At 30.6% G+C, this 14,058-nt stretch overlaps 2 protein-coding genes across 3 annotated transcripts; one reads left to right on the top strand and one right to left on the bottom strand.

Annotated features, from left to right (window-relative positions):
• Positions 1-6,325: 6,325 nt before the first annotated feature.
• Positions 6,326-7,012, top strand: LOC108321999 (auxin-responsive protein SAUR50). Its single transcript, XM_017553935.2, has one exon. The coding sequence runs from the start codon at positions 6,357-6,359 to the stop codon at positions 6,720-6,722; it is 366 nt and encodes a 121-aa protein (XP_017409424.2). The 5' UTR covers positions 6,326-6,356; the 3' UTR covers positions 6,723-7,012.
• Positions 7,013-10,167: 3,155 nt separating this feature from the next.
• Positions 10,168-13,742, bottom strand: LOC108322022 (ABC transporter F family member 1). 2 transcript variants are annotated; one of them, XM_017553966.2, is made up of 6 exons: positions 13,256-13,397; positions 12,615-12,739; positions 12,425-12,498; positions 12,126-12,336; positions 11,799-12,033; positions 10,168-11,620 (listed from the first exon to the last, which is right to left on the bottom strand). In XM_017553966.2, the coding sequence occupies exons 2-6, from the start codon at positions 12,675-12,677 to the stop codon at positions 10,563-10,565; spliced, it is 1,641 nt and encodes a 546-aa protein (XP_017409455.1). In that variant the 5' UTR covers positions 12,678-12,739; positions 13,256-13,397; the 3' UTR covers positions 10,168-10,562. The 2 variants fall into 2 exon arrangements, with proteins under 2 accessions (XP_017409455.1, XP_052733411.1); XM_052877451.1 differs by lacking the exon at positions 12,615-12,739 and having other exon boundaries at positions 13,256-13,742.
• Between the last annotated feature and the right edge of the window lie 316 nt (positions 13,743-14,058).

The following is a 14,058-nucleotide window of genomic DNA, read 5'->3' as shown; positions in this document are numbered from 1 at the left end:
TCTCTACTTGTCTCTAATTCATGTTGACGCCTCATCTTTCTCTCTTACACACGCTTAATTAATGCTCTCCCTTCTCTAATTCTCTTTATTTTTCCCATAAAAGTTTGGTTTTCTGTCTTCATAATACTATTGAGCTTTCCTTGGCTTGCCGAATTGGTGGAACAAAAATAATCGGTAAGATCTCCATGTTGTGTTTTTCATCAATAGACTGAGAGCGTTTTTAGCTTTCTTGGTTTAGGGCTGTAGCATGTAATTCCTATATAAAATCTCCAATTCTATTTCTTATGGATTATCTTCGAGAGATATTTCTTCCCTCATGCTGAAATTGACTTTTAAATAATAGTTTTCATACCTACTATTTTAAACTTATGTTTTTTTCATTAGTATTGTTTACGATCCTTTTTATGGTATTTTTTATGAAAGTTTTGGCCATGGCTAATTATTAAAGTAACAAGAATATGAAAGTTTGTAGCCTTTGTCCTTATGGTTTGCACTAAGTTTGCAGCAACATACTAAGTTGAAAGAATCAATAAGTTATTATTGTGTTTACTGTTATTATTAACTAAAACATTAAAGAAAGTTACAAAGTTCACTTGATAAAGAAGTTGAAAGGATCAATAAGTTACATCAATCAAAACAAAGTTCATTTGACAAAGAAGTAGAGTGAAACTTCTTGCAAAAATATTACATCAGATATGTCAAAACACCCTGTTCACTATAAAAAAGGAATGAAGATATCATAAACCATTTTATAAAACTACATATGCTATAAAAAGAAGCAATAAACAAATTGAAGTAAAGATTAAAGAGAAAAGAAAATAGTCTTAAAAAGAACTTAGACAGAACCGTATGAATCTCACTTGGCAAACAGGAACTAGTGGTGAAAGCAATTGTACCTCAATATGCATCTGAAATGTATAATCCTAATCATCGGTTCCAGCAACTATTAAGACAAAGTCAAGCATAGATACAGCAAAGAAACACACCACTTGTAGAGAGTGTCATTTCTTGTTCCACCCATGTCATTAGATATAACATCGAGGTTGATAACTCTAGAAATCATAGAAGGAAACATCTTTGTCCATCGATTCTATTCAAAGAAGTAACCAATTAAAACAAGATATTAAACATATTAAACAAGATATCAAAGTCCACTAGTTAAGATCAAAAGCACCAAATCAAAGTGTTACCTTAACAAGTACTACAATGCTCCAATCCCTGCATCATTAGCAGTTCACTCACTATAGAAAACTAAAATTGGTTAAACTTCACTAAAGCCAAGCTACGAAGTTAATCATCATAGACATATCGTGTCCATCAAAGTCATATAATACCAATAAGAACAATAGCAATTCATGTTGTCACATGCAACACCACAAGAAAAAGGGTTATCATAAACCTTCCAAGTGATAGCAATTTCGGTCCACATGCATGTGTTTTCAGAGTACAAATTTTGACAGTAACAGGAGGTCCAAGTCTATGATCACTAGTTTGGGTCATAGATGTTTGATGGATTAACTCTGTGGAAGTTTGATGGTATAGTATTATGGTTTGGGAAAGTTGTTTCAACACACACAAGGCAGGTCTTCCATGAGTCTGACATCAATACATATATATATATATATATATATATATATATATATATATATATATATATATCCGATGGTTGGAGTTTAAGGTTGATGAGATTATTTTTGTATTGTTTGATTTATATTATGAATGTGATATTATTTACTTTTGTGTTGTTTGTTTGTGTGTTTTGTTTTGTCTTTTGCATCACTTTAATAGTGTAAGCTTAGGGGTGTCTCTAGTGAACATGAGCTAACCGGTCGCGGACCTGAAATTTAGTAGAATGTTCTGTCATTTCCTTATGTTTAGAAAAGTTTATATTACGCTTTTGTAGTATAAAACAATAAATATAATTATATCTTATTAATATATATATTATTTTGGATAATTGTAATGACAATTATATATCTTTTCTTGAAAAGAAATTGGAATGTTACACCTACGAAACTTCTTAATTTGTATGTGATTTAATATATAGAATGTCTATTCAACAAAACTTTACTTTAATGGATGATGACCAAAAACTAAATATAAGCACATGTGATAATATGGTTATGGTGTAATAAATCAATATCGAAAGTATTTATTAAATTAGTAGTGGAAGCGTGTCGATAAAGACAAAAGAAAACATGAAGATGAAGAAGGTTAAGGATATGGATAAAACATAAATCACAAATGTAGAAAAATATTTTTTATAAAATAAAAGGATGAAGAATACAAATGTATCTCCTTCTTACAAAAGAGGAACAATTAAAAAAACCAAAAAAAAAAACAGAAAAGAAACAAAAGGACTTTGGCGGTGAGATCAATAATAATAATTGTGTATATATTATATTTTAAGTGAGGTGATAATATAAAAATATGTTTGATTTAATATAATAAATTATTTAATATAATAAATTATTTAATAAATGATTATAAATAATTTTAGTTTTTTTTTTTTTGCATCAAGTATGCATGACTTCATAAAACAATATAAATTATATTAATTACTTTAATTTTTATAAGTGAAACATACTTAATTATTAAAAATAAAAGCTACTCATATTTAACATTATAAAAATAATTCAAAAATTATATTTTAGTTTACTATTTTTTTTCGTTATTAATTGTATTTGAGCTTTATTAAAAAAACAAAAATAGTAGTTATTTTAAAAATTCAGTTAACAACAATTATATTATAAAGGGTAAAATAGAAATATGAATTATATATAGTGATAGATGACTGAATGACTATATTACTTTTTATATTGTTCATATATAATAATTATTTTTTATTTAATTTTCCTTAAATTTTAGTTTATATGTTACTTATTAAAAAAATAACAAGATATAAAAATCATTTTGTTTTATAAAAATACGTAGAAGAAATATCTTAAAGAAAATATAAATGAAGCATTTTAAAGAGGAAAGTATGTTAGGTAGAGATTCATCACCTGGTCACAACCATTGCTTAGGAAGGATGTTCATTACTAAAATGATTATTTTTTTCATATTTTCCAGAGCATCACGTGTGTTTGTTTTAATTATGAAATAAGAAAATATTTTTTGAAATATAAATTTGAGAATGTAGTCTTGTCATATTGGTTAAGACGGTTAAAATGTTTCTCGAAAGACGGTTTTTGAATCATTGTTAAAAGTTTGGACAAAGCAACTGTTTCAAATGACTGTTGTTAAAAGATTAAAAACCACGATGGTTTGGTTTTGTCCATTGTTAAATATGGAAAAAAAATTTAGCAAAAAGGTACATCAATAGTTCCCTATAGAACCATAGTTAAAAATGATTTTTTTTAATTTTAATGACTATTTTTACAAAAGCCTCAATCTCCATAAATTGTGAGATGCATATTCATTATTCAATCATTCAATACAACAGTTTAATAGATTATAAACAGAGTTTAATAAACATATATAATTATAAACAAAGATTAATAACCATAGTTCTGAACAAATCTTTATAAACATATACAAATTGTATAAATTAATTGTCTATTACTTTAAATTGTTACAATACTGCATTTTTTAACATAAGCTAAGACATTTGAATCCAAGGATTGTGTCATAAAAAATCTACAAAAATGAATTGAAGTAAAAATTAGTCTATATTGTAATAGGAAACAACATAATGAAGAAAAGGTGGAATAGAAAATGATGTATTGAAGAAAAGGATTAAATACCAAAAGAAAACGGAATTTGAGCCATAGAATGAGAGTTTGTTTTCAGTATAAAAGAATGAATGAACAAAGGTGTCATTTGAAACGTACTTGACTATGCTTTATCAATGATGGTTTTGATTTGAAGAAAAAAAGTTTTGTTATAGAACAGGGAGAAGGGCAAAAAATATAGTAATTTAGCAAAGAGTAATAACGTAGCGGAAATTTAATTTTTCTTCTTGGAAAAAATAAATAAAACAAAAATAAAATCCAAAACACAAAGATATATCAACAATTTTTAACGTGAAAAACCCTTCAATGCAAGGGTAAAAATCACGAGTCATCCAGACCAAAGAAAAATCTACTATGATCAATAATATGGTACAAAAGAGTTTCCAATAATAACACCAAATAATGTTTTCTTTGAAGCAAGGTCGACATTTAAAACAACACCAACAAAACAAGTATTTATAACACATCATAACATTATCAAAATCCTAAATATAAACAACATTAAACAAAAAATTATATTTAAGTTATAAACACTAATCAAATATCTCTAAATCATATCTAATTTTATAAATAATAACCCTACTTATATTAAAAAAACTTACTTGGAATGGAGAACACAATGTGTTACAAGAAGCAAGCAAACAAGCGACAACCAACAATGACGTTCAACTAGTAATATCGCAAATACAACTCAAAGCAGTACGTTCAACTAGCAGCATCACAAATACAACTCAAAACAATATCGTGAAGACCTAAGACAAGACACATAAACGAATGGTGAGAACACATATATACTATTGAAAAATATGTTAAATTTTTAGATAAATCTAAAAATATTTATAAATTTCAGGCACGTCAAAATAATACAACATAGAAACATATTTAATAATTTAGAAATTTTATAGGAACTCAAAACATATTTTGCCTACTTTATTTATTTTAATCTATCTATAATTTTCGTGTCAACAATTGCTTATTGTTTTTTATCAAACATATTTCTTTAAATGTTAAAACATAATAAAAGCATCTTTAAACATTTTATACAATGGTACTCCTTGTAATAACACTTCTGGAAATAATTCCTGAAAATGTCTTTAAACAAACATCTCCTTGTTGATTCTTATAAGTAACTCTCACTCCTCTCTACAAGACCTAAGACACTATCATTAGGCAGAAGATCAAACTAAATAATCACTGTTAAAATATATTAACTGTGACCACTTTTAATTAACAATTAAAAAAACCTGAAACTACTCGTCTTTAGTTTTATATTATTTAAACTTAATGTTTATTTCGTGCATTGTTTATTTTTCTTGTTTTAGTTGAATCTTCTTCACATTTTCTTAGCACATAACTAATACCTATTATTTTTATCCACCTATCTCTTTTGTAATCACATCTATCACTTACATATTTATATATCTTTCTTGTTCACCACCCTTAACCAAGTTTCTAATAATATCTTACAAGTTAAAACATTATTTTCTCGTAGATATTTATAGTATTGACCAATTTGTGTAAAATGCGTGATTGTTTTTATTTCCCAAACCACTATCCAATAAATTGTTAAAAACTTGTTTAAAAACATATTGTAATAAGAAAACTGTGGCTATAATATGATCCTAAACTTTTTTAGAAAAACATTATAAATAGGAAAATAGTAACTATATAATTACTAAAACTTGTATAAAAATATAAAGCTGATCACGCCAACAAATTGGGTTAGGATATTTTGACTCGTTTAGTCTAATTTGTCAACAAGTCAAAATTGAACTTTAATATATTAGTTTGGTATACTAATTCTTTTCAATTAAAATTAAAATAATATAAAATTTAACTTTTCTATATTATGATACAAATATACTTGTAATTTAAATTATTAATATTTAAATATTAAATTGCAGTTATTTTAAGAATTAAAAAAAAATAGCAAACCTGCTTGTTAATCCGTCAGCCTGCCTCTTGTGGGACAAAATTTTCAGTGCTATTTTCTATGGTCTCCTTTAAAGTGATTCAGATCCCTATGCCACTCTTATTTAAAAACATATCAAAAACGAGAAAACATATAAAAAACCAGAAAACAGTGGCTATAATATGTTGCTAAAACTTGTTTAAAAACATTTATAAACAAGAAAAGGTAGCTATAAAAGATCTTCCTGATAGGTACCTGCACCACGGATATTAGTTCCTACTCCAACCTGTTCAATAAGGAATGACATTAATGGAAAAAGAAATTCCTTCAAAGAGTTAATTAAGAATTCGTTAATCAATAATTAGGAAGTGCAGGCAGATACATGACATGACACAACATGCACAACAAAAGACGTTTCTTGGTAAATTAAAGTTCGACAAATTAGGACCTGCACATGCATGCACTACTAGTCTCATGCATGTACAATTTTCAACCACTAACTTGTACCATATCTCTTTTTCGTGTTTGGTCTCAGTGTTGTTCAACATGCTGATGTATCTACCCTCCAATTAGTCTCTTCTTTTCTCAAGCTCTTCGTCCACCACTACACATATAAATATATGTTCAGTCAGTCACCTAAGAAGCAATAATCTAGCAGTAGAACATAAACAATGGGGGGGTTCAGCGTAAGAACCAGCAGCAGCAGGAAAATGAGGGTTCTGGGATGTATTTTGAAGTTGAAGGGTGTGTTGGAAAAGCTTCAAAAGAGTGTCTTGTTGCGGAGACATAAATCAAGTTTCTGTGAAGGAGATTATGAAGAATTGGGAGATCACAGAGGGTGTGTTGCTGAAGATGTGAAAGAAGGGCATTTTGTTGTGATTGCAAAGGATAATATTGAGACAAAGAGATTGGTGGTTCCGTTGAGCTGTTTAAAGAACGCAAGATTCTTGAGGCTGTTGGAGGAAGCAGCAGAAGAATATGGGTTTGATCAACATGGTGCACTGACCATACCTTGCAGGCCTAGTGAACTTGAGATGCTATTGGCTCAACTATGGAAAGAAAGAAGACGATTCTGATGCTGCTAGGGAAAACTCCTGCAGAAAAACCATGGCTAAAAGCTACAAAAGTTATGTACTCATATATTGAGCATATACTACTGCTAGAGTTTTTACATTGAGGGTTTTATTTAAAGTACTATTAGTAGTTGTCAGAAAAAGGAAAAAAGGATCATAGATTCATAGCAGATAGCTGAAAATGTTAGTATTCTCATATTATTAATGTTTACTAATTATACATGACAGTATAAATTGAAACATTTATAATGTTTTCTGCATATATAACGACTGAGATTGGTTTCAAGAGTGCATATATATCAATTCTTGTTAGATTGTTTCAATGCAATCTGTAGTTAAATATCTACTGAGTTAAATATTTTAAATATTAAACATAATGATTCTACTGTATTCAAGCAAGATCTTTTTAATTTAAAATATCTAAAAATAGGGGTTTAGTTAGTAGGTAATTAGAAGAAAAAAACAGGGGGAATTGATATTTTTTTAGTTTTTAAAAAGAATCGAAAACTATTTTCTATGAATTAATTAATTATGCTAATCAAGTATCATCATTTCTTTTGCAAGATTATGAAATTGATTTAAAACTTTTCAATATTGAAAAATACATTATAAAAGATATTTCTCAGATTTTGGAGAAGCATATATAAAAAAGTTTGAGTTCAAAAGAAATAATAATATATCAAGACTTTATATATGATTTACTTTCTCATCCTAATAAAGAGCTGTATCCAGACTCTCAATGTAGATATTAACATTCTAATAAACTTTCATAAGTTTATTATTACTCATGTATAAACAAATAATCAACAATTTTTATTTTCCTTTTTAGCTTACATAAACACTTTCAGATATTCTTATGTGAAACTTACCATAAGTATGTATACCTTTTGACACAGCCCTTATTAAGATTCTTTAAAGTAAATGAAAAGTTTTAGGCATCACTTCGACTAAGCTTTTGCCAAAAGATTTTTGTAAAAGAGATGTTGAAGACTTTGATCTTTATCGCCAAAGAATTTTTTTTAATCCTGTTCAAAGATATTAGATCAACGTAAAAATATGCTTTTTTTTTTCTTTTTTCTAAAAAATCTCTTATGGGCATATCTAGGCACTATCATATTAAATTTGTTAATTAATCTCTGAGTTTCGAAAAATACTTTCACATAATTTAATAGATTAAATCAAGATTAATATATATTTTGATTGTGTTTTATAGTAAATAAATTATGTAAATTTCAACTTACAAATATTATATTGAGTTACAATTTAAAATATAATTTTCAATAAGTCAATTAAAATAGTATTTGATTGACTAAATCAGTGCATTAGATGAATATTCTAGGTTTAATTTATTTTTTTGTCTCTGGTTTGATTGTAGTGTGTCAAGTTCGTCCATTTTTTTAAAAAAGTTTCAATTTAGTTCAAAAGTTGTTTAAAAGTTTTAATTTCATCTGTAGTAAAGTTTGTCTCAATCAAGTCCCTTCGGTTAAATACAAACTAATGGATTAACTTTTTTTTTCTCTCTCCTATGGATAAAGTGATACAAAATGAGTAAAAAAATTTTAAAACTTGTGAAATCATAATTTTCAGTCATATAATTTATTTAAATCATATTTTTGATTTATTTAAACTTGCACTACAGTAATCTTACTAATTATTTTATTATAGAGTAATTTAAAATTGAATTGAAATTATTAGATTATATTATAAATACGAAGAAAAATACACAATCTAACATCCGTGATTGTAAGACGAAAAAGAAAAACTGTAGCCACATATTTCTACCGATAAAACCCTTAACAAATAATCTTCATCACTGTTAATGAATTTTATTTAAGTTTTTTTAAAGTTAAATTATCAAAATAAGATTATTAGTTAAAATAATATTAACGTATTTTATATATTCTTTATTTATAATTAAAATTCCTTTTTAAGAAAAATTATTTTGTTATATTTTGTGATACAATTTTTTTAAACTGTTTTTTAAAAGATAAAATTCATTTCAACTTATGTTTTATCATACAATTTTTTTAATTATATTTGAAAAATAATTTATAAATAAAAACTTATATATTTTTATTTTTTATGATTTCGTTTGTTATGTAAAATAGTATCATCCTAAAGTAAAATAAGAAATGTTTAATTATATAAAATTAATCATTTTAAATTAAAGTTTAATTATAATAGAATGTTTATGATTATTTTAATTTTAATTTAACTTTTTTTGAACGGATGAATGATGATGAGAAAATCAAAGCCAAGGGTTTGTTGGTTCACCCAGCGCTTCGAGCTTGAAGACGATGAATGAGGATTGGATTTGAAATCAAATAAAAAAATAATACAAAGTATTGTTCTTGATCGAAATCAGAAAGAAAAAGTGATGAAAAGGAGTATGAAATTTGTTAGAGTGAGAGAGAGACAAGTTTCGTGAGAGTGTGAGATTTAAGTCTTTCCATTTATTATATATTTAATTTTAAAATATCATTAAAAGTACAGGAAACATCTTTTACTTATTTTGTATCACTTTATCCAGAGGTGCACCCGTCATCTTTTACTTAAAGTTAATATGAAATTGAAATCTTTTTTAAAAGGTTAGACGAACTTATCACATTACACCCAAACTAGAGACAAAGAAAGCAATTAAACCAATATTCTAATATTCTCGTCTTTATTATCTTAATATGTTAAATTATTTTTAATGTGTTAAACCACTCTCATACAATTTGCTAGATTTCCCTTAAAAATGACTACTCATTTAAAACACTTCAACTAGGAACATTAGAGAGAGAACCAACAAATCAATACAACAGCATGAGATATGAATTATCAATGCATTAAGGCGAAAATAAAGTCTTATGACCACAGAATACTTACTAATAGCTAACTAGAACACATTCAGAGTGTTTCTCATTTTTCGGATACATGTCTTGTATAGGCGAGAACATGTCTTGCATATTTTTCCGTTTTATTGAATAACACAAGCAATAACTGCGTGTCCACATTTTCTTACTACTTACGCTACTTTATTTTATAGAAAAAATATAAATATTCATATTAACTTTAATTTTATATTGATTTAAATACACATTATGTGCAGTTTACAACTTAAAAAATAATATAAATTATGTGTTTATATAAAACCTATATACTCATAAAAGAGAAAAATAAAAAACGAGTCTTAGCATTGAGAAGAATTAAACAGAAGAGATATTTACAATACTTCAAGTTTCTCAATAAAATACATCTACCTGTTTTAAAATTCAAAATTATAGAAACATAGCAGTTTAATTCTTAAATTTTCTCATCCGAGAGAAGCAAATAAGAAAAGTCATTATTTTTTTCCTTGTTTATTAAAGTCTCCTAACTCTCGGTAAGTAGAAGGTTTAAACTTTTGACATGTACTGCGAAATTCCCCCTAGAAGGTTTCATGAAAAGCTACCAGGGAAGAAAGTGAAATAGTGAACTAACAGTAATTATAATACCAAAAATATAACACTCTGGGTACAATAGTTCATTTTCTAGAATAAGCCTCTCAATCGTAGATATTCAGATAGGGACTGTCTACCCCAAGGTGATATCCCATTTATCCATGCTGGTTAACAACCAAGCAAATAAATGATAAGCACAACAAATAGTAATAGTAGAATGGAAAAAAAAAATATTACCAGTCCAAACCCCGGCATCTCGGCTAGGACAAAAATCATAACCACTTTCTATACCATATACCGATTATGCCAATGGAAATCGTCCAAGTTGAGGGAAATCCAACTCAAACGGTACCACCCACTCATGAACAACGAGTGAGAAATCCTTGGGCAATGAGAAATCCCTACTACCTTACCTTCTTTAGTCAGATAAACCCGCCTTGGCCTTTAGATGAGCCTTGAATTCCATAATGTCACCCTCCCATCTAGTCACACTTTGATTAGCACATACCCATATCTCATGGGCCACCTGATTTATGAGCCTGAAATCATGGCTAACAAGCACCAAGCCCCCATCCCATTCATTCAATGCCTCAGCCAAAGAATCAATTGTCTCAATATCCAAATGATTGGTTGGTTCATCCAAAAGAAGCATTTGTGGCTGCCTCCAAGCTAACCAAGCAAATATCACCCGACTCCTCTGCCCATCAGACAAGTTCTTCATTGGCATCACCTGGGCTTTACCTGATAGACCAAACTTCCCTATCGCTGCCCTCATCTTCTCTTCCTCGTTTCCAGGATATTCTTTGATCATAAACTGTAGAGCAGACATATCCAAGTCTAACTTTTCAGCCAAATGCTGGTGATATTGAGCAATCCGAAGATGATTATGACGCCTAACCATGCCATCAGAAGGCATCAAATCACCTGTCATTAGCTTCAGTAGTGTACTCTTCCCAGCCCCGTTGGGTCCAACCAGTGCGACCCTAGAATCTAAATCAACCCCAAAGTCGATGTTCTTGTATATGAGGTTATCAGGAGTGTAACCAAACGACACCTCAACAAACTGGAGAACTGGAGGGGGAAGTTTTCCAACATCAGTAAAACGGAAAACCAAAACCTTGTCCCTGACCACTTTTTCTGCAAGTCCACCACGTTCCATTTTTGCCAATGTTTTCTCCTTACTCTGTGCCTGGCGAGCAAGTTTTGCAGAACCATGACCAAATCGAGCAATATATTCCTTCATTGAGGCAATCTGCTCCTGCTCCCACTTATACTGTTTCATCTGGTTCTCTTCTAGCTCAGAACGAGTCTGAACATATTGATCATAGTTACCAGTATAGAGCTTCAGTTTTTTGCTTTGCATGTGGATAATATTTGTGCAGACACCATTAAGAAAGTCCTGAGAGTGTGAAATCACAACCAGAATGCGTTCAAACTTCTTCAAACTCTCCTCCAGCCAAACACAAGCTTCCAAATCTGCAAACAGATTTTAAAAAATTAAGAACAAGCAGGTAGAAATTTCCAAAAATGGCAACAATCATAACAACAATAATAGTGGAACAAAATGCACACACCAAATTCAATATAACTAAATCAAAAAACTGAAGATGCCTAAAAGGCCAAAGATGGACGATTGCCAAGGTAGAGAGTATACCAAGGTGATTGGTTGGTTCATCAAGTAGAAGAATGGTTGGGTTCATAAATAGAGCTCGTGCTAATGCAATTCTCATTCTCCAACCACCAGAAAAATCACGTGTCTTTTTTGCCTGCATTTGCTTGTCAAAGCCAAGACCATATAAGATTTCCGCAGCACGTTTTTCTGCAGTTGCTGCGTCTAAGGCGTCCAATCGCTCATAAACACGTTCCAGGGACTCACCACCTCCATCATCCTAGAACAATTATTTCTCACACAAAGTTAGCAAGCCTACAAAATTAAAAACAAAAAGGGGTAAAATCTAGAAAAATAATCACTTAAACAAACCTGTGCCGCCAAAATTTCAGCTTCTTTCTCCAATTTCAACCTTTCTTCATCACAGCTTATGACAGCTTCCAATGCAGACATGTCAGAGGCTTCAATCTCCCGCGTGAGGTGATAGATATCCATATGGTCAGGAATTGGAAGTTCCCGCTCACCAATGGCTGTAAGGAGTGTAGATTTTCCACACCCATTTAACCCAAGTAAACCATAACGCCTGAAAGAAATTCAAAGCAATAACAATCATTGGCAAAAAATTGAAGTAATGCATTACATATGTACCAGAAAGGGTAAGGACAACAAACCTTCCATAGTTCAGCTCCAGTTCAGAATCAACAATGAGATCATGTCCATGGAATGTAACAGACAGAGACTCTATCTGCAATTTAAGAAAACATGACCAATCGCATCAATACAAAACACTAATCATTTTCAGCATTACAAAGTTATAATTAATTTGGCAGAAATGTCCATTTGCTGCACAACATTACCTACCTCAGAAGGGTTTGTAATGGGTGAGTATTTGGTTACATTCACAAAGGAGAACCATGGCAACATGGTAGAATAGCCAAGCTACAGACCCAACTGCCCAGCTAGGCGCTCAAATACGTGCACGCACGCTAGCAACAATAAGCTACAAGTAAGACTCACTAAACCGGGAATGCCTACCACATTCTAGAAAACTTACACATTATCAAGATAGATTATGTCCGCTATAAGGATGCAGGAACAAGTGCGTCAATAATGTTAGGTCTGCTGTAAACTTTGATCTAAAAAACGTATACACTAAATCGAATATATATTTAATGAAAGTTCTTCCCAGAATTTTGTGTTTTCCACAAACTAAGGCATAATTTCTCATTAAAAGTGCAAACGAAAAAATCTAAGCGCTAAATTACTAAACATTTTGCAGGCTGATAGAATATCATCAAAAATTAGGAGTAGAGTTCAGGAAAAAAAAAAAACCTAGCATAACATAAAAGTCTCTCTGATAGATGATATAACTAAAATAAATTTTTGTCGTAGTTTTTTCATCAATTTTACAAAAATGATTCTATATTATGAGAGAATTCCCTACAACAAAGAGATTTATGTATAACTATGTAATCACAACAGTCACGGTTGGTGTTACTCACTCGAATATCTCTGGAAAGAGGATGTGAACAGAGGACACCGGTACAGGTCCGATCAGATATATGCATATCGGCTATTCCGTTGGCGGCCTTATCGGCAGCTTTGGAAGATGCAGCGGCGACGACGGCAGCGGCGGCGGCCTTTCCACCTCTTTTAGCGGCGGCGGCGGCCTTCTTCTGTGCAGCCTTCTTCTTGCTAGCGTCCGACACCATCCTTAATCGCTAATCGAAGACGAATCAAGAGGATCGGAAAGGAGAGACGAAAATAGATCTAAAATACGACCTAGGGTTTCGCGGAACAAAGAGAAATAAAAACCGAACCCGAGAGAAAGCTTAGGGTTCGAGGTTTGCGTTTTTGAGGGAGGTAGTTGTGGACAAAGTGAGGCGAGGTTTGGGATATATATAGAGAGGGAGGGAGGGAGGGAGCTGTGGGCTTCCGCTTTGGTTGCGTGTTCGAGTTGGACTGTGACTAAAGAAGCTATGTCAAATTATAAATTTGCGCTAACCAGTGGTGCTTTTATGCAACTTAAGTTCCTTATTATAATGGGCTTCCTAGCATGTTCTCTTGTTTTGATCTTCTAAATGGGCCAGCCCATATTTTTCTCCAAACGAACCTTACACGGACAAAAAAAAAGCTTAGGGGCCTTCTTCCTGCACCCCACATTGTTCTTCATGCACACTCAAATGTTTCTAAACAGGGATGAAAACGGATCAGATCAGGTACAGATAGTTCTTACTCACAATCCGACCCGTAAAATGAAAGTTACTCACAACCCGTCCACTCCTCGTATGGGTATCCATTTCAA

Source organism: Vigna angularis, chromosome 5, assembly GCF_016808095.1.
Source record: "Vigna angularis cultivar LongXiaoDou No.4 chromosome 5, ASM1680809v1, whole genome shotgun sequence".
NCBI lineage: Eukaryota > Viridiplantae > Streptophyta > Magnoliopsida > Fabales > Fabaceae > Vigna > Vigna angularis.
This window is presented reverse-complemented; position numbering and strand designations above follow the sequence as displayed.